At 44.3% G+C, this 26095-nt stretch overlaps 1 protein-coding gene across 1 annotated transcript in view; it reads right to left on the reverse strand.

The window, feature by feature from the left end:
- Window positions 1-26095, reverse strand: part of ADCY1 (adenylate cyclase 1) — a 132874-nt gene that overhangs the window by 79085 nt on the left and 27694 nt on the right. The window contains exons 3-4 of the mRNA XM_017524568.2: window positions 18562-18680; window positions 8305-8416 (exon numbers count right to left, since the gene is read on the reverse strand). Of these exons, the coding sequence (XP_017380057.1) occupies window positions 8305-8416; window positions 18562-18680 (231 nt within the window). The remainder of the gene's footprint in view (window positions 1-8304; window positions 8417-18561; window positions 18681-26095) is intronic.

A 26095-nucleotide genomic window follows, 5' to 3' on the forward strand; every position in this document is an offset into this window, starting at 1 on the left:
TATTTAAGGAAAACTTTTGTTCCCTGCTGGATTGTGAGGCAGACAGTCACAGATTGTATCCTCCTTACATATGCACTATCCCAGTGATTAGCAGTTTTCTGCGCATAGCAGAATGAGCAGACATTTGCGGAGTTAAAATGGAATCCAACTGCATTATAATGGTAATAAGATAAGCGTTATTTGACAATTCCCTAAAACAGACAAAGCTGATAAATGGACAATTTCTAGCATCAAATGTTTTCTGGCTATATAATTAAGAACTTGATGGGATTTTTAAAATGAGTTTATCATATCTTTACGTTAGAGGATCCCAATGGTTTTCAAGTTGGATTTTCAAATACCTGTGTAGTTTTAACAACACTGACCCTACTGATCACAGCTTTCCTGGTAACAATGATAATTATCACACATTGAGTGTAAACCCTGTCCTAGGCACTGTGCTAGATGCTTTAGGCTTTTTATTATTTTACTTCTCATTAACCAACCAAAATAGTCACATTTAGTCTTAATTTTAAATAAGGAGGCTGAAATCCAGAGTTGTTGGATGACTGCTTGCAAGCTGTGGTAGGCTGAAATTCCGTGCTTCCCCAGTCCCCCAAAGACGCCCGTGGTCAAATTTCTGGAATCCGTAAATGCAAACTTACATGGAAAAACACCAAACAAACAGAACAAAAACAAAGGTCACTGTAATGTAACAAATTAAGGATCTCAAAATGGGAAAACCGTCTTAGTTATCCAGATTAGCCCTAAATACAATGACATGTATCCTTCTAAAAATGAAGCAGGAGGAAATTTTACACACATACAGAGAAAGGGAAAGAGAGAGAGAAGGAGGAGGAAAAGGCAGAGAGAGAGAGAGAAAACAGAAGGATGAAGAGCAGCAGGCAGCAACATGAAGGCAGAGGGAGATTCGAGTGATGTGCCCACAAGCCAAGGAATTCCAACAGCCAGCAGAAGATGTAAAAGGTAAGGGGCAAACTTGGAACCTCTGGATGGAGTACGGTCCTGCAAACATCTGTATTTTGGCCTAGCAATGCTGATTTCAGTATTCAGACCTCCAAAACTGTGAGAAAAGAAGTTTCTGCTGTTCCAAGCTACCAAGTTTGTGGTAATTCACCACAGTAGCCTTGGGAAAACAACAGACAATTATAGCACTTTGGGCAAATATTTTTCAAATACAACACAAAAATTATAATGCATTAAAAAAACTGATAAATTGGACTTCATAAACACTGTTAAGAGAATAAACAAGCCAATGTCTGGGAGATCATATATCTGATGAAGGACTTGTATGTAGGACATATAGAGAATCCTCAAAACTCCACAAAAAGAAAAAAATCAACTCCAATAAAAAGAAGTGATCAAAAGGTTTGAACAGACACTTCACCAAAAATATATATGTGTGGCCAGTGAGCAATGAAAAGATGCTCAACCACATCAGTTATTTAAAAATAGGAAATTAAAACCACAAGAAAATAGCACCACATGCCTGCTAGAAAAAAATTAAAATTAAAAAGACTGACCCTTTCAAGTGCTGATGAGGATCTGGAGCAACTGTGACTCATACACTGCTGATGGGAATGTGAAATGCTACAGTAACTCTGAAAACATTGTGTCTGCTTTATAAAAAGTTAGGCATACATCTCCCATGTTTTTTAGCCATTCTACTCCCTAAGAGAACTGAATACCCATATATAGACTTGTACATGAAGGTTCATAGCAGCTTTATTTGTAATAACCGAAACCTAGAAATACAGTAACCCAAATGTTCACTGAAAGGTGAATGGAGAGAGAAGCTTCAGTACAGCTACAAAATGGGATACTTCTAAGCAATGAAAAGGAATGAAGTACTGACACATGCAACATATTGGATGAATCTCAAAACAACTATGCTCAGTGAAAAAAAGCCAGACAATGTGGAGTACATATTGCCTTGTTCCATATCTACAAGATTCTAGAAAATTCAAACTTCTATGTAGTGATAGAAAGCAGATTAGTAGTTGCCTGGACACAGGGAGAGAGAAAAATGGGAAGCAGGGGGAGAGAGGGATTGCAAAGGGCCTGGGAAACACTGAAGGATATGCTCAGCAATTGTCTGTGGTGGTGGCTTCACACATGTGCACATAGGCCCAAAGGAACAGAACCGTACACACGCACAGCTCAATATCAGTCAACCACAGCTCCAAAGTAAGAAGCCCTCTGTGCCACCTAAGACAGCGGAAAGCTGAGGAAAGGTGTGAAACAGGCAGCAGAGCTCCTCATGCTCACCCCATGAGAAGCTGCTGCAGAAATCCTGGTGAGGTGTAACGTATCCCAGAGGTAACGAACCACAGAACTCACACGCAATCGTGGAAGGCGGGCACTAGTTAGACCACATGTGGTGCAGTTTGTTGGAAGAAGGAAGTATGCCAGGTTTCAGAAGACAGAGTATTATGTAAATCTTTCCTAGGAAAACTGGCAGATTCACTTTGTATTCAAAAAGTCTTTCATGAAATACACGTATTTGAGAACTTTTCTTAATAAATAATTTCCCTAAAGACATCAAAACGTGGTCCATGGGCTGACCTGCCTTGGGGAAGTGCAAGGGTGCCTCCTCATATACTCCCCCTTCCCCCCCACCCCCAGGAAGCACTCATCCTCCACCCCAGTAAGGTCTGGGCAGGTCACTCTGCAAGGATCCCAGGACAGGGAAACACCTTCCCTGCTTTGTGAAGAAAGGTGTGTTTCCATTCTGCTCAGTATAAACTGTGCAGGGCCCTAGAGGGGCTGTAGCAGGGGCAGGAGCGGAGATGGATGGTGGAAACTGAGGACTTCAGGCAGGGAAGCTGAGAGGCTCATTTGGCTGGAGGGTTGGGGTGTGAGGAAAACCCACAAGGTCAGAGAAGAGGATGCCATGGGACCCATCTCTGAGGCCCAGTGGTTTGTATATGAGCACAAGCTTTAGACAGTGGCTCTCAGCCTCTGGCCTGTAAAATTCCCAGGCAGTTAGCAAAATGCAGATTCCTGGTCCCTAGGACTCTGATGAGTGGTTCTGGATCTCACCTAAGAATCCACCTTAAGGTGTCCCAGGTGACATGACAATTGCTTCTCAATCATGTGCTGAGAAACAACAAAGAACCTCCCCACCAGGAACCTATCAGGGGCAGCCTCGTGCTCAGCCAGGGCTGTGTATATGTGAAGTGGGTGCCCAGGGGTCTTGCAGAGCTTGGTCTCCTCCCTATAGCCCCACAGGATATTCACTACCACCTGGTGATAGCCAGTCAGACTTATGCTTGCTCTGCAGATGCATCTCCCCACGACCGGCTCCCCAGCGTGGATTCTGGAGCCTGTTTACAGCTACAGGGAGGGTAAGGAATGGCCAGTGCTCTTCACAGCCATCATGCACAGGAAGTTGAGCCCTCAGGAAACCCAAGGCCAGCTCTCCCAGGTACTGATCCTGTTCCCAGCCCAATTCAGCTTCTCCAAATGAGGCTCCTGCTGGCAAACAGGTGCCCAGTGTAAGCCACTGCAGCACCTCCTCTGGTCATTCTCATAGGTGGGCTCCATCAGAGGTCCCCCTGCCTCAGGTGACAGGCTGAAAGTCTAGAAGCCATCGGAGTGGACACACTGGCATGGCACTGTCCCACTTACACAGGCAGGGATAGCCATTGTGTGCCAGGCTCCATGGTCAGCACTGGGACTCAGTACCAACTCAGACATGCGTATGGGCTGTCCACAGGCCACCCCCTCCCTGGAAAAAAGCCACACACGCAGTGATGGTGAGTAGCGTTAGCTGGACGGGATGCACCCATTCCACAGAAGGCTGGTGAAAGGTCAGAGGCCCAATGGGCAGAGACCTGGAGAAAAGATGGCCTTGAGGGCTTTTAAGGTTGAACAGGAGTGCTCCTCTTCTAGTGAGACAGGTTTTGGAGTCATAATGACACTGCTTCCAATCCTGGCTGTGGCTCTGGGGATGCTGCTTTACCACATGAGCTTCATTTTGCTCACTCTTAGAATGAAGATGACATCATGTCCTGGCCAGGATGTTAGAAAGACTTCTGTGAGGGCACCAACTTGGCCTCTGTCTCCTTATGTTGCACTGTGCAGCCAAACAAGACTTTCAACTCAGGCTCCTAAAGTTCTACTCTGATTTTGAGGGCTGGAGTCAAGAGAAGAAACAGGCCCAGCCCCTCATGCCTGCATCTGCTCACATTGGAGCAACTCCTTCTGGCCCTCTAGTGCTATAAAACAACTTCTGGTCAACATGTGCCCCCACCCACGCACTGCCGAGCCCTCTGCACCACAAGGATGTCACTCTGTGGTGGCATTAGTGCACTGGGGCAAGGCCCTTGTCCCCCTTCCTGCCTGGTTAGCAAGATCCCTAATCAAGCTCTCCTCTGCTCCCAGGTGGTTAAGGGCTTCACACCCAAATGGATGCCATTTGCAACAAAATGTTCCTAGAAACCAGAAAATACTCTCTTCAGCTCAAACTCATATGTTGCTGGGTACCAAGCAGTCACTTTACACAAGAGTTGTCGTTAATGGAGGTGCTGCTATTTATGCTGCTGCAGGGACTGCTGGTCCAGTTCTCTCTGCCGTGATCCTCATGGGCACCTGGAGCTCTCAGCTGGCAGAATTCAAGGGCTGCATGAAGGCACCTTGCAGCTGTAATGATATCCTAACCTCTGCCAGCACTGTCAGCCCTGCTACCCAGATACAGTGTCTCCAAGAACAAAGGTGGCCAGCAGCACAGCTTGGGGCTCCATGGGCTGACTCCCAGGACACTCTACCCGCCCAGACACCAACACATCAGCCACTGCCCAGCTGCTGGGCAGGCACACGGCAAAGACAGGGCATATGGTTGTCTTTAAATGTAACGCCATTCAGGTGTCATGGTTTAGAGCAGGGTCTGGCACCCTGAGGCCATGGATCACTCCTTGTTTTGTAAAGTTTGACTGGGGCCCAGCCACATCCATTTGTTTACATATTTGTGGCTGTTTCTATGCTCCAATGGCAGAGTTGAGTTGTTGCAATGGAAACAATATGTAACCCACAGAGCCTGAAATGTTTACTATCTGCCCTTCACAGACCTAGTCAGCTGACCCCAGGCAGAGAGCCTCACATTAAGGGCTGGTAGGGCCAGATCCACCAAGCCTCTAGGAATTAGCCGGTCCTCCCTGACCCTGTCTCCTTCTCTTGGACACGGGATAACACCACAATCCTTCATGGTCACTGGGAAGAGTGGATAGCAGAGTGCAGGGCCTCGTGCTTCAGCAGGTGTCTGCAATGCACACATATGTGCACACACGGGAAGTAAACGAGGACAGACTGCCCTGACATGACATCATGTCAGCTCAGTCCCCATTTCTCATGAGGTGACTGTGCTTTGTGCTGCCAAAGGACTCCAAGAGAATGTCCCTAACCAAAAGTGATGACTCACAGGGGGACACACAGGCATATACATGCAGAACAGGCACACACTCACATAGGTACATACATACTCACATATATACCACATGCATGCTCACCTACACACACATACACATATGTGTTCATGTAAGCACTCACATGTAACATACCTACACACATAACATACATGTGCATTTGCAGGCACACAAGCTCACTCATGTACATTTTCACAAATGCACACCCATGTTCACATATTCATGTGTACACAGTGCACACATGTGTACACATGCTCACACATGTGTACACTCACATGTTATGTACAGGCACACACATCTCTCACTCCACTTGACCCACCAGGCGTCTCCACCATGTATATCACCCACTCTGACATGTCTGCACTCTTCTTGAGAAAAATATGTAAGCCAGCATCCCAGGCATGAATCAGTATCCTGGCAAAAGAGTCAGGTAGGTTTCAAGGAGCCACTTGGAATACGGAAACATGAGATGAGAGAGCATGTGATGATGCCTCAAAACAGGCCGAGAGCCCCCACCCATACACCCTGGACAGTGGCACAGATTAGAAAGGAACAGCAGATGCCAAGGCCTGGGACCAGGCTGACAGCACAGCACCATGAGCAGCAGGCAGCTCTCCACGACACCCTCAGCCTCTCCTAGGAGCCAGCACTTCTTTATCAAAGGAAGAAACTGCAAAGCAACTGGGCTGAAATAAGCTGCCTCACAGGAGAACTAAAGTCTACAGCAGGACTGCAAAGGGCCTGGGCTGACCCAACCGTGGGTCCTGTCCCTTCAGGGACAAAGGTGCTGATCTCAGGGCTGCCATGAAGACAGAATCAGATGGTCGGAGTGGAGGGCCCAGCACAGCTCAGAGCACCGTGAGAGAGAAAAGGCCCAGGCAGGCCAAGTGGGAGCCTCCAGAGGAAAGCTCCCAGGATGACCAGCTTCCTGGTGAAGGGGTGGGAAGCAAGGAGCAGGCCTGGGACCCAACACTGGCTGCGCAGTACAGGGGTCAAGCCTAGCAGACGGCCCAGACAAGACTGCAAGGGCGCGGCAGACCAGCAGCTCCAGTGCCCAGCAGAAAGATGAAGTGGCCTTTCCCAAACAGACTGCTGTGGAACACTGGCCCAGGCTATCAATGGGGTGTCACTGCCTGCAAAGATAAAATCACTGTTCACTTTTCTAGTAAACCATGGAAAACAGTGACTTTACAACTTGATCTCAAGACCGTTTCTTCCCCACAGGGATCTTCCAAGGGGAGTAGTGTCCACAATTCCCGGTGCCCACCCTCTTTCCCCTGGCCTTCCTACCTAACCTCTTTCACTACCAATGTGTCTGCAAAAGCCTCCCAAGTTTTCTCCCACCTGCAGTGGGACCCCTAAACTGCTGCCAGGCATGGCGAACCTTACCAGCCTCAGATCGTGTGACTACCACCTGGCTCTGCCCTGTCCAGCCCTACCCGGTGCTCAGAACGCCCCTCAGGACTCTGCACAAGCCAGCCCCCAACCAGGATGTCCCCCTCTCCCCTCCTTCATTGATGGAGCATCCATATTTTTCCCCAAGACTCTCCACTGTCACCTCCTCTAGAAAGGTGCTGCCTTGCTGAACAGAGCTCACTGCCCCTTCCTCTCACACTGACCTCAGTACCCCTCTCTGCCCACCCAGAGTGAGGCTGAACAAGGTGAACTTGAACTTGGCTCCATCTCACTGTGCTTCTCCCACACTCTCAAATGGCAGGGATGCTGGGTGTCTGGGGTCCAAGGACACCCAGGTGGGTCAGTGGCCCTGAAAAGATTACATCCTGGACTCCCCTGACTCAGAACTCCCTCCTCCCCTTCCGCCTTAGAAAAAGGAGACTTCCTGTGGTCATGGTCAATTGTCCTGCAGAAGCCAACCCTTCCTGCACAGGCCAGGAGTAAAAATCTCAGGAAGGATGTGCCTGGTGAATGGCAAGAGGGGAAGTTCCACCATGTGTGAATAGGGCACATTCTAGCTTTCGAGCTGGTGACTGATGAGTAGTACAACTTATCTGTGGGCAGAAGAGGAAAGGGAAGGGGAGGATATAGATGTGCTTTCCCTGGGCCTGCAACATCTGTTGGCTTCTGCAGCTGAGATCCTAGCCCCATATGTCCTGTCTCTAAACACAGCACATCCTGTGGGGAGAAAGGGGGGATAATGGCAGCCCCTCAGGAGCCTTGTGGCCAACGTGACTAAGTCCCAGGAGGGCAAACCTCTGCACAAGGAGGTCTGGCTGGCTTGCTCATCTCTGCTTCTGAACACGTATGTTACAAACCAAGGCTGTTGGCGTGGCCTTGGCCCGACCTTCAGCAGAACTTGGCTACCAGATGTGACTGGTCCAAGGAGGGTTTTTCAAAACCCCAGCACACAGTCTGATGAGGGCAAGGGTGGCCACTGTCTGCGCCAGGTATCAGGAGGCCTCAACAACTGGGCCCCCAGCAGACAAGTTTCAATCCCAGGAGAGTTGCAGATCCAGACTCAGGCCTGTTCCAGTAGAGCCCAGAACCGAGGCTGCCGCAGAACGAGGGGTTGCAACCACCAGCTCTGTCTGCAGCGGGACACAATGGCAGCAGGATGGTGCCCAGGTGCCCATACCTATGTGTGGCCTGCATAATGAAGCCTTCTGCATGGAAGCCCCAATCGGAAGGCATGCTGGCCATGCTTGTGCAAGCATTTTCTTATCTGGTAAATGCAAGGCTTCAGTCCAAGGAAAGGAATCAATGAACGATGAGGCTAAAAACAACAGGTGATTTATAACCTTGCTGGAAGAAATGCTTAGCAATCAGTTTAGTTCATGGTCCAAATACAGGGAATCCACCTGGCATATCGTCACTCCAGAAGCAATTCTAATTTAATTCAAACAGAGAAAGATGCTGCACTTACCGTGGCTAATTCATCGAACTTGCCGAAGAGCTCATTGAGGAGTTTCACCAGCTCCTGAGCCGTGCACTGGGATGCCAAGCCCGTGAAACCCACGATGTCAGCAAACAGGATGCTGCAAGAGAAAGGGATGCCAGGCTGCCCTTCTCCCAGCCACTCAGAAAATAACCTCTAGAGATGTATAGACATTTACATCTCCAAGTTACTGTAGAAACAGTCACCCCATTTATTCCTCAATGCAGACTAGAAATGAAGGCTTCCTGGTTCCCACCTTACAGATGAGAAGGCTGAGGCTCAGAAAACCCACAGGATGCCAGGCCTTGGCCACTGGGGGAGTCAATGCTGAGGCCATTCAAGGCTCACCATCCCCCATGCTGACCCCTCACACCACATAGGGAGAGCCCATTTGCACTCTGCTAGACCTGCTTCCCCTTTCTGGGGAGGTTACGAGACTGGGATGCGGCCAGCAGCGCCAGGCAGAAGTGATGTGCTTTTAAGCATGTGGGCCCCTCCACACCCTATTTTCCCCTTCTGCTAGCTGAATGCAGGAAACTCCCAGTCCCTGAGTATGGTGTCAGTGTTTCACAATGGAAAGGGAAGGAGTCCCCAAATTCCTGGGCAAAGGGGCCACCCCCTCAGTCTGCAATGAAAGCAGGAAACACACTGTCTTGATGAAAGACTCTACGTACTGGGTGTCTATTTATTATAGCACTGGGGTCAGCCCTAAACAACACAGTGTCTACCCACAGGGCAGAACTTCCAGCTTTTCTGGAGATAATAAGACTTTAAAAAGATGTTTTCTATTGTTTTCTCTTCTTGTAATATTAAAACATGCTCTTTGAAAAATATTTTTTAAAAAATTAATCACCTATTTTTGTTTGTAATAGCTTTAAGGTATCTCTGCACAGGGCCCCAGTGATTTATTCACATTCGTTCAAAGGGTTCTCAGCTTTTCTTTAACTTTGAGGCTTCCAGAACCCAGACCATCCCCAGTACCACTACAGGAAATAGATGTAAAGTAAAGGAAAATGACCTACTTTGTTCACAACATAGGGTATCACCAAAGATGGGCCAGCCTGGAGAGGCATGAGGGGGGCGGGGTTCAGAGCTCAGACTCCAAGGGGACTATCCAGCTCTACCATTGACAGCAACTTATCCAACCATTCCGCATGTCCACCATGTAAAATGGGAATAAGACTAGAGCCTAGGTCATACCTTGCCTCTAGTAAGAGCTCGGTGATTGTTTACAATCATTTATAATAATTTTTAAGTATTCTAATTCATTTATCCACTTGTTTATTCAACAAGTACTTATCGAGGGCTATATGTGCTAGCATTGTTCTGGGTGCTTGGGATTTAGCAGTGAATAAAAGATTCATGGCAGGGCACAGTGGCTCACAGGATTACGGAATCCCAGCACTTTAGGAGGCTAAGGCAGGTGAATCACTTTAGTCTAGGAGTCTGAGACCAGCCTGGGCCACATGGCAAAACCCCATCTCTACAAAAACTACAAAAATTAACCGGATGTGCTGGCATGCGCCTGTAGTCCCAGCAACTCAGGGGGCTGAGTTGGGAGGATCACTTGAGCCTGGGAGGTAGAGGTTGCAGTGAGCTGAAGCATGCCTCTGCACTCCAGCCTGAGAGACAGAGTGCAACCCCATCTCAAAAAATAAAATAAAATAAAAAGATTTGAACAAACCGCACTGCCCTCAGAAAGACGCCATTCTATTCAGGGAAGAGGCAGACATGCAGAGAACATCAAAGGTGACATGTGTAACTATGGAAAAGCAGAGAAGTCAGATGTGGAGCTATGGGTATGGTCAACTAGGATTGGTCAGGGGTCTCCTGAAGGAAGGGAGAGGAAGAAAGGGGCACACAGACACCGGGAGAAGAGGATTGCATGGAGGTAACAGCAAGTGCTGCTCTTGTGATTTCTGCTGGATACAGAATTCTTATTTCAACCTTTGAACATGCCGTTCCATTGCCTTCTGGCCTCCCTGGTTTCTGATGAAAAATCAGCTGATAACTTTGTTGCAGATCCCATGTCGATGATAAGTCGTTTTTCTTTTGCTGTTTTCAAAACTGTCCTCATGTCTTTAGTTTTTGATAGTTTGATAATGACATGTCTCAATGTGGGTCTTTTTGAGTTTACCCACCTTGGAGTGCACTAAGCTTCTTGGATGCGTAGGTTAACGTTTTCCAAAATCTTTGGGACATTTATGGCCATTAATTTCTTCAGAGATTCTTTCTGCCCCTTTCTGTCTCTCCTCTTCTTGGGACTCTCAATATATGTGTATTGATACACTAGATGGTGTCCCATAGATCCCTGACACTCTCTTCATTTTCTTCATTCTGTTCTTCAGGCTGGATAATCTCAATGGACCTACAAGTTCCCTAATTCTTTTTTTTTTTTTTTTTGAGACGGAGTTTCGCTCTTGTTGCCCAGGCTGGAGTGCAATGGCGCGATCTCGGCTCACCGCAACCTCCGCCTCCTAGGTTCAGGCAAGTCTCCTGCCCCAGCCTCCTGAGTAGCTGGGATTACAGGCACGCGCCACCATGCCCAGCTAATTTTTTGTATTTTTAGTAGAGACGGGCCCCTAATTCTTTTTAAAGTGTACTATACATTATTGTTGACTACAAGTAAAATATCGTACAGCAGATATCTATAGCTTATTCACCTTGTTTGAATAAAGCTTTATGGCCATTGACTAGTAACTCCCCATTTCTTCCTCCCCCAAAGCCCTATAACCACAATGATACTCTTCAATTCTATGAATTTGAGTATTCTGAATACCTCATATAAGTAGAATATTGCAATATTTGTCTTTATGTAACTGGCTTATTTCACTTGTATAATGTCCTCAAGTTTTATCTATTTTGTCATATATTGAAGAATTTCCTTCTTTTTTAAGCTTAACAGCATTTCATTTTATGTACGTAACACATTTTCTTTTAACATCTTTATTGAGATATCATTGACATAAAAATTGTGTGTACTCATGTGTATGTGTGTATATATGGTATACAATTTGATGTTTTGATGAACCTACATAGGTTGAAATAATTGACGCAATTAAGGTAATTGAAATAGCCATTACCTCTGCATAACTACGTGTGTGTGAGCAAATTTCAAGTATACAATACAGCATTGTTAAATATTGTGACCATGCTGTATGTTAGAGCTCCAGAACTTATTCATGCTGCCTAGCTAAAATTCTGTACTTTTTTTTTTTTTTTTTTTTGAGATGATGTCTCACTCTGTCACCAGTCTGGAGTGAAGTGGTGCAATCTCAGCTCACCACAACCTCTGCCTCTCGGGTTCAAGTGATTCTCCTGCCTCAGCCTCCCGAGTAGCTGGTACTACAGCATGCACCACCATACCCAGCTAATGTTTGTATTTTTTAGTAGGGACGGGGTTTCACCATGTTGGCCAGGATGTTTTCCATCTCTTGACCTTGTGATCCGCCCACTTTGGCTTCCCCAAGTGCTGGGATTACAGGCATGAGCCACTGCACCTGGCCAAATTTTGTATTCTTTTACCAACATCACCCCATTTTCCTCTGCCTCCATTCCCTAGCAACCACCATTCTAATTTGCTCCTATGAATTTGACTATTTTAGTTCCACATACAAATGAGATCAGGCAGATATTTCTGTCTTACTCACTTGGGTTACAGTAATGTCCTCCAGCTCCATACATATTGTTGAAAATGGCAAGATTTCCTTCTTTTATGTTACTTATTGTGTGTGTGTGCATGTGTGTGTGTGTGTGTGTTGTATAAATATATGTATATATGCACATATATATTAACTAACGTATAATTGTACATACTTATGGGTTATGATGTGATAATTCAATATATGTATACAACATGCTGTTATCAAATCAGGGTGATCAGGATATCCAACACCTCCAATTTTTATTATTTCTTTGCGTTGGTAACATTCAAATATCCTCTCTCTTAGGTACTTAAAAAATGCAATAAATTATTGTTTACTATAGTTACCCTACATGCTATAGAACAATAGAACTTATTTCTCCTATCTACCTGTAATTTGGACTCATTAACCAATCTCTCCTGTGCTTCCCTACCTCTCACTCTTCCCAGCCTCTAGTAACCACTATTCCACTGCCCACATCTAAGAGATCAACTATTTTAGCTTCCATATAAAAGTGAGACTATGCAGTATTTATCTTTCTATGCCTGGCTCATTTCACTTAATATAATGTCCCCTGGGAACACCGTGTTGACACAAATGACAGAATTTCATTTTTTATGCCTGAATAGTATTTCATCCTGTAAATATACCACATTCTCTCTATCCATTCATCTGCTGTTGGACACGTAGGCTGAGTCCACATCTAGGTTATTGTGAATAGTGCTGCAATAAACAGGGAGAGCAGATATCTCTTTGACATGCTGATTTCTTTTCCTTTGGATATATAAACAGTACTGGGATTGCTAGATCCTATGAGAGTTCTATTTTTAGCTTTTTGAGAAACTTCCACTCTAGTTTCCATAATGACTGTACAAATTTACATTCCCATCAACAGATGTAAGAGGTCCCTTTTTCTGCATCCTCACCAGCACGTGTTTTTTGTCTTTTTGATAATAGCCAATCTAACTGAGGTGAGATGACTCTCATTGTGGTTTGGATTTGCATTTCCATGATGATTAGTGATGCTGGCCATTTTAACATTTACTTTTTGGCCATTTGGGTGTCTTATTTTGAGAAATGCCTATTCAGATGCTTCACCCATTTTAAAATCAGATTATTTGTTTCTTGCTATTGACTTGTTCGAGTTCCTTGTATATTCTGGATATTAATCCCTATCAAATGAATAGCTTACCAATGTTTTGTTCCATTCTTTTGTTGTCTATTCACACTGTTGTTTCTTTTGTTGTGCAGAAACTTTTCAGTTTGATATAATCCCGTTTCTTTAGTTTTTATCTTATTGCCTATGTTTTTGAGGTCTTAACCATAAAACATCTGTTCAGACCAATATCCTGAAGTATTTCCACCATGTTTCCTTCTAGAAATTTCAGAGTCTGGGTCTTACACTTATGACTGATCCATTTTGAGTTTATTGTTGTGTATGGTAAGAGATAGGGTCTAGTTTCATTTTCTGCATATGCATAACGTTTTCCCAGCACCTTTTATTGAGGAGATGTCTTTTCCCCAATGTATGTTCTTGGCACCTTTGTCAAAAATCAGTTGGCTAATATTACATGGATTTATTTCTGGGCTCTCTATTCTGTTCTATTTGTCTATGCATCTGTTTTTATGCCAGTACCATGGTGTTTTGGTTAATATCGCTTTGTAACATATTTTGAAGTCAGGTAACACAATGCTTCCAGCTTTCTTCTTTTTGCTCAAGACTGCTTTGGCTATTCAGTCTTTTGTAGTACCATATGAACTTTGGGATTTTTTTTTTCTATTTTTGTGAAGAACATCATTTATATTTTGATAGACATTGCATTGAACCTGTAGATCACTTTTGGTATTATGGTCATTTTAACAATATTCTTCCAATCCACGAAAGTGAAATGTCTTTCCATTTTTATGTGTCCTCTTCAATATCTTTCATCATTGTTTTATAGTTCTTATTGTAGAAATATTTTACATCTTGGTTAAATTTACTTTAAAGTATTTTATTTTCGTAGCTATTGTAATTGGGATGGCCTTCTAGACTTCTTTTTCAGCTAGTACATTCCTGATGTATGGAAATGCTACTGGTTTTTGAATATTGATTTTCTATTCTCCTACTTGATTGAATTCATTTATCAAATTCTAAGAGTTTGATCCTGCCATAGGGAAAGTGGGGCCCGCCCCAGCAGCCACAGCCTTGGCCAGCTTCCTTCTCACATCCCAGTCCCACTGTCACAGCTGACCTGACTAACCCTTCAGACCCAGGCAGTTCATGCCTAGCCTACAACTCAGCACCAGGCCATACGAGCCCCCACCCAACTCAAGACGAAGACTCCGTGGCAATTCACATCCTGCTTAAGTCCCAGGAGTGGTGCCTGTTTCCCAGTGCCAGTGGCTGCAGGCCACATCATGATTGCTTCTCAGTTCCAGCTGCAGGAGCCCACCCCTGCTTTGTTCTAGTTCCACAAGCAAATAGCCCAAGTTTCCTGAATGCCTAGGAATGGCACTGATGGATCCCAAAACAACACACACTCTGCCAAAAGCTAGGATTTAAAAAATGGCATCTTGCTGTAGCCACTTAGGTTGCAGAATGGGTGTGAGACCCAGGGAAAATTCCCTCCCTGGAGCAGTTCCTGCTCACAGCTTCCCAACTGCTTCCTAAGATGGATTCAGAACTTGAGAGGGTCAAGATGCCCTCCTATCACGTGGATCTCCAGTGGGAATGTGGGTCACAGAAAGGCTCTCACTCATCCCTCCTGATATTGAGGAGTCATTCCTGGTTCTTAGCCAGTCTCAGCCAAGTAGGCTAACTGTTTTCCTTCTGCTTCCTAGTTTTTCCCTTTCCATTTAGGATGCCTTTTTTTGTTGCTGTTCTTTCTTCTCTTATTGCTCTGGGTAGGACTTCCAGTATTATGATGACTAGATAGAAGTGGTGAGGGTGGATAGTGAGGGTGGATATCATCTTCTTCCTGATTTTAAAGGGAGAGCTTTCTGTTTTTCATCACTGGGTATGTCATAGCTGTGGGCTTGTCATATATAGCCTTTATTTTGTTGAGTTTTTTTTAATCCAAATTTGTCAATAATTTTTATCATGAAAGGGTGTTGAATTTTTTCAAATATTTTTCTGCATCTATTGAGATGATCACATGATTTGTATTCCCTATCCCTTATCATGTTGTTATCACAATAACTGATTTTTGCATGTTGAACTATCTTTGCATTCCAGGGATAAATCTCAACTGATCATGGTGTATATGCATTTAATGTGATCCTGGATGCATTTGCTAGTATCTCACTGAGGATATTTGAATTTATATTTATCAGGAATATTTGCCTATAATTTTTTTTGTAGTGTTCTTGTCTGGCTTTGATATCAGGACAATGTTTCACTTCATAGTTTGAAAGTGTTCCCTCCTCTTCAATTTTTTAGAAGACTTTGAGAAGGACTGCCATTAATTCTTTAAATTTTGGTAGAATTTACCAGTGAAACTATCTGGGCTTGGACTTTTCTTTATTGGGTTTTGATAACTGATTCAATATCTATACTATGTTTTCTCCTTTCCATTTAGGATGCCTAAATGTATAGGTCTGTTCAAACTTTTTACTTCTTAATGACTTAGTCTTGGTAGATTGTATGTTTCTTCACATTTATCAAATTTTCCTAGGTTATACAGTTTGTTGGTGTGTAATTGTTCACAGTAGTCTCTTATGATCCTTTTTCATTTTTGTGGCATCAGTTATAATATCTCTTCTTTAATTTACAATTTTATTTGAGTCTTCTCTCTTACTGGTCTGGCTAAAGACTTGTCAAAATCTTATTTAATGTTTCACAAAGCAACTCTTAGTTTTGTAGATTTTTAAATATTGTTCTCTATTTTCTACTTCATTTATTTCTGCTCTGATCTCTGTTATTTCCTTCATTCTAATAATTTTGGCCTTAATATGTTCTTGTATTTTTGGCTTCTTGAGGAGCAATGTTAAGATTGTTAATTTAAGATCTTTTTTAATGTAAGCATTTATGGCTAGGAACTTCCCTCTTATTACTGCTTCTGTTATATCCCATAAGTTTTGGTACATTGTATTTTCATTTTCTTTGTCTGAAGGTATTTTCAGGTTTGTTTTGTTTTGTTTTGTTGAGACAGGGTCTTGCTCTGTCACCCAGACTGCTGGAGTGCAGTGGCGTGCTCCTAGATCACTTCAGCCTTGAACTCCTGGGCTCAAGGAATCCTTCCACTTCAGCCTCCTGAGTAGCTGAGACTACAGGTCCCTGCCACCATGCCTGGCTACTTTTTAAACATTTTTTGGAGAGATGAGGTCTTACTATATTGTCTAGGCTGATCTTGAAATCTTGGGCTAAAGCAAGGTAACCACAAAGAAAAAAAACGTCCATAGAAATTACACAAAAGAGAAAGAAAAAGGAATAAAAGCATATCATAACAAAAAATTAACGTAACAGAAAGGAATTCAGAAAGAGAGGAAAAAACAAATAACTGAAAAATTCAAAAATGTGTTGAAATTAATTTTCAACACATTTTCTCCCACGTCAGCCTCCCAAAGTGCTGGGATTACAAGTGTGAGCCACCATGCCCAGCCTGGAGGTATTTTCTAATTTCCTTTTTGATTTCTTCTTTGACTCAATAATTGTTCAAGGATGTGTTGGTTAATTTCAACACATTTTTGAATTTTTCAGTTATTTGTTTTTTCCTCTCTTTCTGAATTCCTTTGTGTTACGTTAATTTTTTGATAGCATATGCTTTTATTCCTTTTTCTTTCTCTTTTGTGTAATTTCTATAGGCATTTTTCTCTTTGTGGTTACCTTGCTGCTTACAAAAACTATAACTCTCCACCATCACCTCCACCATCACCACCACACCTCCACCATCACCTTCTCACATCCACAATCACCCCCACCTCTACCATTACCTATACACCTCCATTAGCACTGCCCCACCTCCACCATCACATCCTCATCTCCACCATCACCTCCCCACCTCCACCATCACTTCCTCACCTCCACCATCACATCCTCACCACCACCGTCATATCCTCACCTCCACCATCACTTCCTCACCTCCACCATCACCTCACCACCTCCACTATCACCTCCCACCTCCACTATCACCTCCCACCTCCACTATCACCTCCCTACCTCCACTATCACTTCCCACCTTCACTATCACCTCCCTACCTCCACTATCACCTCCCACCTCCACTATCACCTCTGCACCTCCACTATCACCTCCCACCTCCACTATCACCTCCCTACCTCCACTATCACCTCCCTACCTCCACCATCAACTCAACACCTCCACCATCCCCTCCTCACCTCCACCATCACCTCACCACCTCCACCATCACCTCACCACCTCCACTATCACCTCCCACCTCCACCATCACCTCACCACCTCCACCATCACCTCCCACCTCCACCATCACCTCCCACCTCCACTATCACCTCCCACCTCCATGATCACCTCCCACCTCCACGATCACCTCTCCACCTCCACCATCACCTCTCCACCTCCACCATCACCTCACCACCTCCACCATCACCTCACCACCTCCACTATCACCTCCCACCTCCACTATCACCTCCCCACCTCCACCATCACCTCTCCACCTCCACCATCACCTCTGCACCTCCACCATCACCTCTCCACCTCCACCATCACCTCCCACCTTCACTATCACCTCCTACCTCCACTATCGCCTCCCTACCTCCACTATCACCTCACCACCTCCACTATCACCTCCCTACCTGCACCATCCCCTCCCACCTCCACTATCACCTCCCTACCTCCACTATCACCTCTCCACCTCCACCATCACCTCCCACTTTCACTATCACCTCCCACCTCCACTATCACCTCCCTACCTCCACTATCACCTCACCACCTCCACCATCACCTCCCTACCTGCACCATCCCCTCCCACCTCCACTATCACCTCCCTACCTCCACTATCACCTCCCACCTCCACTATCACCTCCCACCTTCACTATCACCTCCCACCTCCACTATCACCTCCCACCTCCACTATCGCCTCCCACCTCCACTATCACCTCCCTACCTCCACTATCACCTCACCACCTCCACTATTACCTCCCACCTCCACCATCACCTCCCTACCTCCACCATCCCCTCCTCACCTCCACCATCAACTCAACACCTCCACCATCACCTCCTCATCTCCACCATCCCCTCCTCACCTCCACCATCAACTCAACACCTCCACCATCACCTCCTCACCTCCACCATCACCTCCTCGTCTCCACCATCACCTCCTCACCACCACCATCACATTCTCACCTCCACCATCACCTCCCCACCCCCACCATCATCTACCACCTCTACCATCACCTCCTCACCTCCACCATCAACTCTTGACCTCAGCCGTCACCTCCTCACCTCCACTGTCACCTCCTCACCTCCACCTATCATCTCCTCACTTCCATCATCACTTCACCTCCACCATTAACTCCACACCGCCATTCTTTCTCCACCTCCCTCTATCCCTTCCCCATCTCTGTCATTGCCTCCCCGCCTTCACCATCACCTCCATACCTCAGCTTCCCAGGCTCCCCACTGTGCTGGGTCAGCACCAGCCCTACCTCACATTGTCATGCCTCTGGATGTAAATCTTGTGGAAAATCCTCTCAGGGGGCTTCAGGAAGTCCTCCTTCATCTCCATGGCAACGTTCCGGGGCAGAAGGCTCATGAGGAGCCGCTCCTAGATAGGAGAGAAGGGCCCATGTCAGACAGCAGGGCCCCCTCCCTCCACTCCTCCTCACCTCACCCTCCCCCCGGTGAGGATGCCTGGCCCCTGAGCCTGGGTGGGCCCATGTCCAGGCCTGCACTGCCACTGAGCAAGCAACTCTCTCCAGGAGCATTGGCCAGGGCTGGCACGGCCTCCCCAATACCCAGGCCTCTCTGCAGCATCCCTCATGCTACTCCCTGGGTGCACTGCTGAGTCTCAGCCTGTGCTTCAGTGTACAGCAGGGTCACAACTGCAAAAACACTGCTGTCTCCACCAGAGCTCCCACCTTCCCTCTCTCCCTCCCCCCACTACTCCAACAATACCCCAGAGTCTTCCACACTGGCTTAAAAAAATGAGCTGTCCTCCTAGGGTACCCAGAAAGTCCCCTTGTCCTTACAAAGATAAGTGACCTAGGGGACCATATGGCATTCTTTCTTGGTCTTTGTCTTCTTCTTTCTCCCTTAGCTGTGTAGGTCAAGCATTTTCTTTTTTGCCCCAAGAGAAAAGAATAAATGTTTGGATTTTTCAAAACAAACTATGCCATCCTGGGGAATCCTCTCCCCTTCCTAGGCCTCAGTTTCCTTGTCTGGACTGAGGAGTAAGTAGGACTTAGATTCCCATCTTCCAGGTGGATGTTCCCTGACCCCAACCCAAGCTGGCCCTTGACCTGCTAGCACACCCCTATGTCTGAGAGACCATGTTCCAGAAATGTGGTGTGAGGGTCCCCGACTCACCTCAGTCCTTCCCATGCCCCTCCCACTCTGCTTTGAAAAGAACAACGAAAGAGCAGAGTTTAAATCCTACATAGAATCAGGTAAACATCCCACTGACAAGCAAGGAAAAGGGCTGGAGGAGGGAAGAAGCTCCATGCCTCCCACCATGTCCTCTGGCTCAGAGTCCCTCTGCAGTGGCCTGCCTTGCTCAGCACCAACCATTCTCCCTCCCTCCAAGGAGCCTCAGCAGGAGCCATGCAAGTGCCTAACACTGAGATGCTTCCACTTCCTTTCCATCCCCAGCTGCACAGGCCTGCCGGGCAGAGCCCTGGGAATCCCTCCTGTAGTGCATAGGCTACATCCCTGACCCAGGAGCGGTCGCCCTCCTGTGAGACTTTCTCAGAAGGAGCACAGGTGCCCAGACACCATCACACTCAGGGGCCATAGGAGCAGCCACAATGAAAATAGCCACCCACATCCCGAAAGCCCAGCTGACCTCTGGGAAGTGGCCATGAGGGCCTCACCCCTCTACTCCACATGGCAGATAGCGTTCCATGTGTACAGTCCATTTTACAATGGGAAAACAAATTTGGCACACTTGAAGTTTTCCCTGGTAAGTTACTTCCACATAAACTTCCGAGGATAAACACCAAGTCCAGCCCTGCCTGATGCCAAGTGAAGCCAAGTCTCTGCCTCCAGGTCAAGCCTGCCTGGGTCCTGGCTCGGGGTCTGTGGCCTGGAGGTGTGTCCTAAGCAAGGCCAAAGTCTACACTGAGAACCACCCCACAAAGGGCCCCACCACAGTTCCCACCTGAGCCCCCACTATAGCCCCCAAGTGGCTCCCATGAAGTTCTGCTGCAGCCCCCATGTGACTTCCACCTTGGATCTAAGGAATTGAAAAATGCAGGATACTGACCTCCAGGGACCACACAAAGGTGACAGGTGATGGGGGAGCATCCAGAACCACAAGTGCTGATCCCAGAGGGAAGGAAAGAAAGATTGCTGGGAAGCCCCTGGCACACACCCTGACTCCCTGCACACGGCCCCCAGCATGGGGGACTGGAGCTCACATGGACAACTGAGCTGTGGCATGGGGCACTGCAAGAACCGGCTGTGGCAGAGTTACCCAGCCATCGGCTGGCTGTCCTCAGTAGCCCTGCTCCACTGCTGGTCTCACAAGAGAGCCCCTTATTTTCATTGGGGTGCTTGACTACCTAGAATAAAGACTGTATTTTCCAGCCTCCCATGCAGCTAGATGTGGCCAAGGAGATATAAGTTGAAAGGTCATGCGGAAGCTTTGGAAATGTTCCTTAAAAACAGCTTGTTCTAGCAAAAAACAAATAACCCTCATTAAAAAATGGGGAAAGGACATGAACAGTCACTTCTCAAAAGAAGACATACAAGTCGTCAACAAACATGAAAAAATGCTCATCATCAACAATCATCAGAGAAATGCAAATCAAAACCACCATGAGATACCTTCTTACAGCAGTCAGAATGGCTAATACTAAAAAGCCAAAAAACAACAGATGCTCATGAGGCCATGGAGAAAAGGGAACACTTGGTGGGAATATGCTGAGGGTGGGAACGTAACTTAGTTCAGCCATTGTGGAAAGTAATTTGGAGATTCTCAAAGAACTCAGAACTGCCTTCAAATCCAGCAATCCCATTACTGGGTACATATTCAAAACAAAATAAATCATTCTACCAAAAAGGCACATACATGTGTATGTACATTACAGCGCTATTTACGATAAAAGACATGGAATCAACACAGGTGCCAACAATGGTGGGCTGGATAAAGAAAATATGTTACATATACACCATGGAATACTATGCAGCCACAAAAAAGAATGAAATTATGTCCTTTACAGCAACATGGATGCAGGTGGAGGCCACTGAAGTAACGCAGGAACAGAAAACCAAATACCGCATGTTCTCACTTATGAGTAGAAGCTAAACATTGGATACATCTGAACATAATAGTGGGGACTCCAAAAAGTGGGAGAGAGGGATGGAGGGAGGCAAGAGTTAAAAACTAACTATTGGGTACTATGCTTAGTACCTGGGTTATGGAATAATTGTAACTCAAACCTGAGTATCACACAGTATATCCATGTAACAAATCTACACGTGTACCCTCAAATCTAAAATGAAGGTTAAAATTTTAAAAACAAAACAGCTTGTTCCTCCTCACTTCTTTTCCTGCTGTTGTTGGGAATATAGTCATAACAGCCAGATCTCCACCTACCATCTTGGTTTGGGAGGACGAAGGCAACACACTAGGGACCCAGGTGGCGAGCTGGATGGAGACTGCTGAGGATTTCATGGATCACACCTGCTGCATCTCCATAAAGTGCCTACCCTGGAATGTATATGTAACACAAAAAGGGCTATGTCCCTTCAGTAAGCCACGGTCACACGACATTCCTAAGGACAACTGCATTTCCAGCCAAGGGCTCAGCATTAGCTCCGTCCACTGGATTATCAGCAGCATCTAAGCCAACACACATTAATAACCACAGACTCAAGTACAAAACCTTTCCCACAGGAAGCAAACAGCCATCTTATAAGACTCAGCATTCATTTTCTGATTAAAAACAAACAAACAAAGACAAAGTAGCTCATCCACATTATAGAGATTCTACCTGAAATTCACATCCAATCTCAAAACCCTAAAGCCCCAAGCAACAGTAAACATTAGTGCCAAGAACAGACAATATGTTAACAAGCTCTAGCCAACAAAATAACTTAAAAAGCCAGAAATCAAAAGTATAAAAGCTAATGTGAATATGGGTCATACAAAGTACCCCAGAGTCTTATGAAGGCTATATAAAAATCTTAACGCATTTATCTTGACTATCAAAAAGTGACTTAAATGTACTCTTAACAAAAACTAGATATTTCAGTGACAACTGTGAAGACTCTACTTCTGGGAAGATAGAGCAGTATTTTTCCCTATTCCTCCTGCTGAGCACAACTGAAAGTCCTGGATGTTACATATCGAACAAGCAAAGGGAAGAAGGCAGAAATCTTGAGACCAAGAAAAGACATCAAGGTGAGTTCCTGAGGTTTCTTTAGTCTCACATATACCAGACTGAGTGCTGGAGAAGTGGGCAAGTCAGCCACACAGTGGGCACAGACCAAAAGGAAACACAACAAAAGCAGCTCTCTTCCGCCAAAGGCCCAGGACTGGGCAGCTTCACAAGAAGAAAACTTTCAGACAATAACTTCCCTGCCCCAGGCCAGAGACACTGAAAAGTCTGTGCTTCAACCCCACCCACACCAGTAAAGGCCAAGTAGAGAGGCCAGACCTCTACCCCCGCCCCAGGCTTTGAAGGGGTCCCCAACCAACCCACCCACTCCCAGAGGGAGCCAAGCCTTTCTTTTCCACCTGCTAGTAACAAGCATCTCCCAACTCTGCAGAGCCAGTGGGGACGAAGGAAATCTCATTCTCTCCCAAGCCAGGTGCTATCAGTGAGGACCATAGCGGGCTAGAACTCTTATTCCTGCTCAGCAGTAAGAAGGACCCCTATTCACGTGGTGTCAACAGAGGCCCAGTGTGAAGCCTAAACTTCTAACCCCATCTGGCAGTAAAGTGACAACAGCCCCCCTTTCCCAGCCACAGTGATGTGACAGAAAATCATCAAATACAAAAGGTCCAAGTAAGATGCAGAGCCTCACACAAAACATTCCAAATGTCTAGGTTACAGCGAACCATCATTCAACATGCCAAGAACTAGAACAAGCTCATCAGGTGAACAAAGACAACCAACACACACCAATACCAAGAAGACAGAGATGCAAGAATTACTAACAAAGACTGTAAAGCAACCATCATAAGAATGACTAAATAAAGAACTATAAATGCACTTTAGAAATAAATACAAATGTAATAATCTTTACAACATAGCAATTCAGTAATATGTTACAAGAAACACACCCCAACCACATGGGGTTTAATCCAGGGATGTAATGCTATTCAAAATTGAAACATCAATCAAGCTATATACCACATCAACAGAATAAAAAATAAAAATCACATAGTAATTGATATCAAAAAAGAATTTGACAAAATTCAATATCCATTTATGATGAAAACTTTCAGAAAAATGAAAATAGAAAAAAACTTCCACCTCTTCATAAAGAATATTCAGAAAAGGCCTACACCTAACATTATATTTAACGGCCAAACATTGAATGCTTTCACTGGGAACAAGGCAAAGATGTTGGCTCCCATTACTCATATTCTACATCTCATGGGAAGGTCTTACTAGTGCAGTAAGTTAAGAAAAAGAAAGAAAAGGCATACAGATTGGAAAGGAAGAAATAAAATTAATATGATTGTCTACATGGGAAATACAATGGATGTTACAAAAACAAAAACAAAAGAAAATTATTCCAAAAAGTCTCCTAGAACAAATAATTAAGTTCAGAAGGTCACAAGATACAAGACCAATCTATAAAAGTCAATTACATTTCTATATACTAACAATAAAGACATGGACACTGATGTTTAAGATACAATACCATTAACAGTTGCTCAAAAATGAAATACTTAGATGTAAATCTAACAAAACATGTATAGGACTTGTATGCTAAAAAACCATAGAAGACTGATTAAAGAGATCAGAGAAGATATAAATAAATGGAGAGACATATCATGTTCATGGATAGGAAGACTCAACTTAGTAAAGATGTCAACCCTCTCCAAATTGATATGGTTTTAATATAAATCCTATCAAAATCCCAGCAAAATCTTTAGTACATATAGGCAAAATTATTCTAACACTAAAATATAAAGGAAAAGGAATAATACTACCTAATATAATTTTGAAAAAGAACAGTAAGGTAGAATAAATCAGTTTACCTGATTTCAAGACTTGTTATGAAGTAACAATAATCCAGACAGTGTGATGTTGGTTGACAGATAAACATATAGAACAATAAAACAGAATCTAGAATCCACAAATAGACACACGAATGTGCACAACAAATTTTTGACAAAGGTTCAAAAGTAATTCAATGGGGGAAGGGTAGTCTTTTCAACAAATACTACAGCAACTTGACATTCACAGACAAAAAATGAATTTTAACCTAAACCTCATACCTTAAGCAAATATTAAATTAAAATACACCATAGATGGGGAAAGTTTCACTATTTCTCAATAAACTAAATAGACAACTTCCATATGACCCAGTAACTGGACTTCCAGATATTCATGCCAGAAAAATTAGTACCTATGTTCACACAAAAACTTGTGTATGAATGTTCATAGCAGCTTTATTCCTAATAGGCCAAAATCGGAAACTACCAAGACATCCTTCAATGGGCCAACAATTAAACAAACTGTGATACAGCCACACCACAGAACGCCACTTAGCAATAAAAAGAAACAAATATTGATATATTCAACAATACGGATGAATCTCCAAATAATTATACTGAGTGAAAAATGCCAATCCCAAACATCTACATATTGCATGATTCCATTTATATGAACTTTTTGAAATTACAAATTTATAGAAATGGGTAACAGGTTAGTGATTGCCAGGTCTTCAGAATGAAGGTGTCATGGAGGGAAGTGGATGTGGCTATTTAAAGGGAACATGAGGGAATCTCAGGGTGATGGATGTTCCATATCTTGGGTGTCCCAATGTCACTATCCTGGTTGTGACATTGTACCACAGTTCTGCAGATGTTGCCATTGGGGAAACTGGGTAAAGGGCACATGGGATCTATCTGTGTTATTTCTGACAACTACATGTGAATCTACAAGTAGTTCAAAATAAAGTTTAATTTAAAAAAAAAAAAACATTCTGAATATGGAGAAACTAGGCAAAGGCTCTGCATACTCCTGGTAGGAATAGAAAATGGTGCAGCCACTTTGGAAAACAGTCTAGTAGCTCCTTAAAATTCTAACCATAGTTACCACGTGACCTAGCAATTCTACACCTAGGTATTTATCCAAAAGAAATGAAAATGTGTTCACACAAAAACTTATACATGATTTTTTATAGTAGCATTACTTATTATACCCAGAGTGGATACAACCTAAATATGTATCAACTGTGAACAGATAAACAAAATGTGATCCATCTATACAATGGAATATTATTTGGCCATGAAAAAAGAATGAAATACAATCCAGGTGCTACGATCAGCATGCACCTCAAAAACATTATCCTAAGTGGAAGGAGCCAGTCACAAAAGATCACCTATCATATGATTCCATTTGTATGAAACGTCCAGAACAGGTAAATCTACAGAGACAGGAAGTAGAGTAGTGGGTGCCTACGTCTTGCTGGAGGGCAGATGTGGGTATACATAGAGAGTGACTGCTAATGGATACGAGGTGTCTTTGGGGGACAATAAAGATATCCTAAATTTAGATTATTACATACTAATTCTCTATAAGAAGATCATTTGACATATTTATTAAATAAGATTAACGTGTAATAAGATTAAGATTCTTGTAAAATTCTTCAATAACAATAATTCTGAAATCTAAAAAAAGCATTTAATTGAACTTATTCAATTGAACAAAGTTTATTTAATTTAACTTTACGGTATATAAGCTCAATAAAGCTGTTTAAAAAAATGAAAAATAAATCACATCTGTAGTGGTTTGGGAAGGTGCTGTCCACGGACCAGCCCTATTTAAAATCCATACT

Source organism: Cebus imitator, unplaced genomic scaffold (assembly GCF_001604975.1).
Source record: "Cebus imitator isolate Cc_AM_T3 unplaced genomic scaffold, Cebus_imitator-1.0 Scaffold34, whole genome shotgun sequence".
Taxonomy (NCBI): Eukaryota; Metazoa; Chordata; class Mammalia; order Primates; family Cebidae; genus Cebus; species Cebus imitator.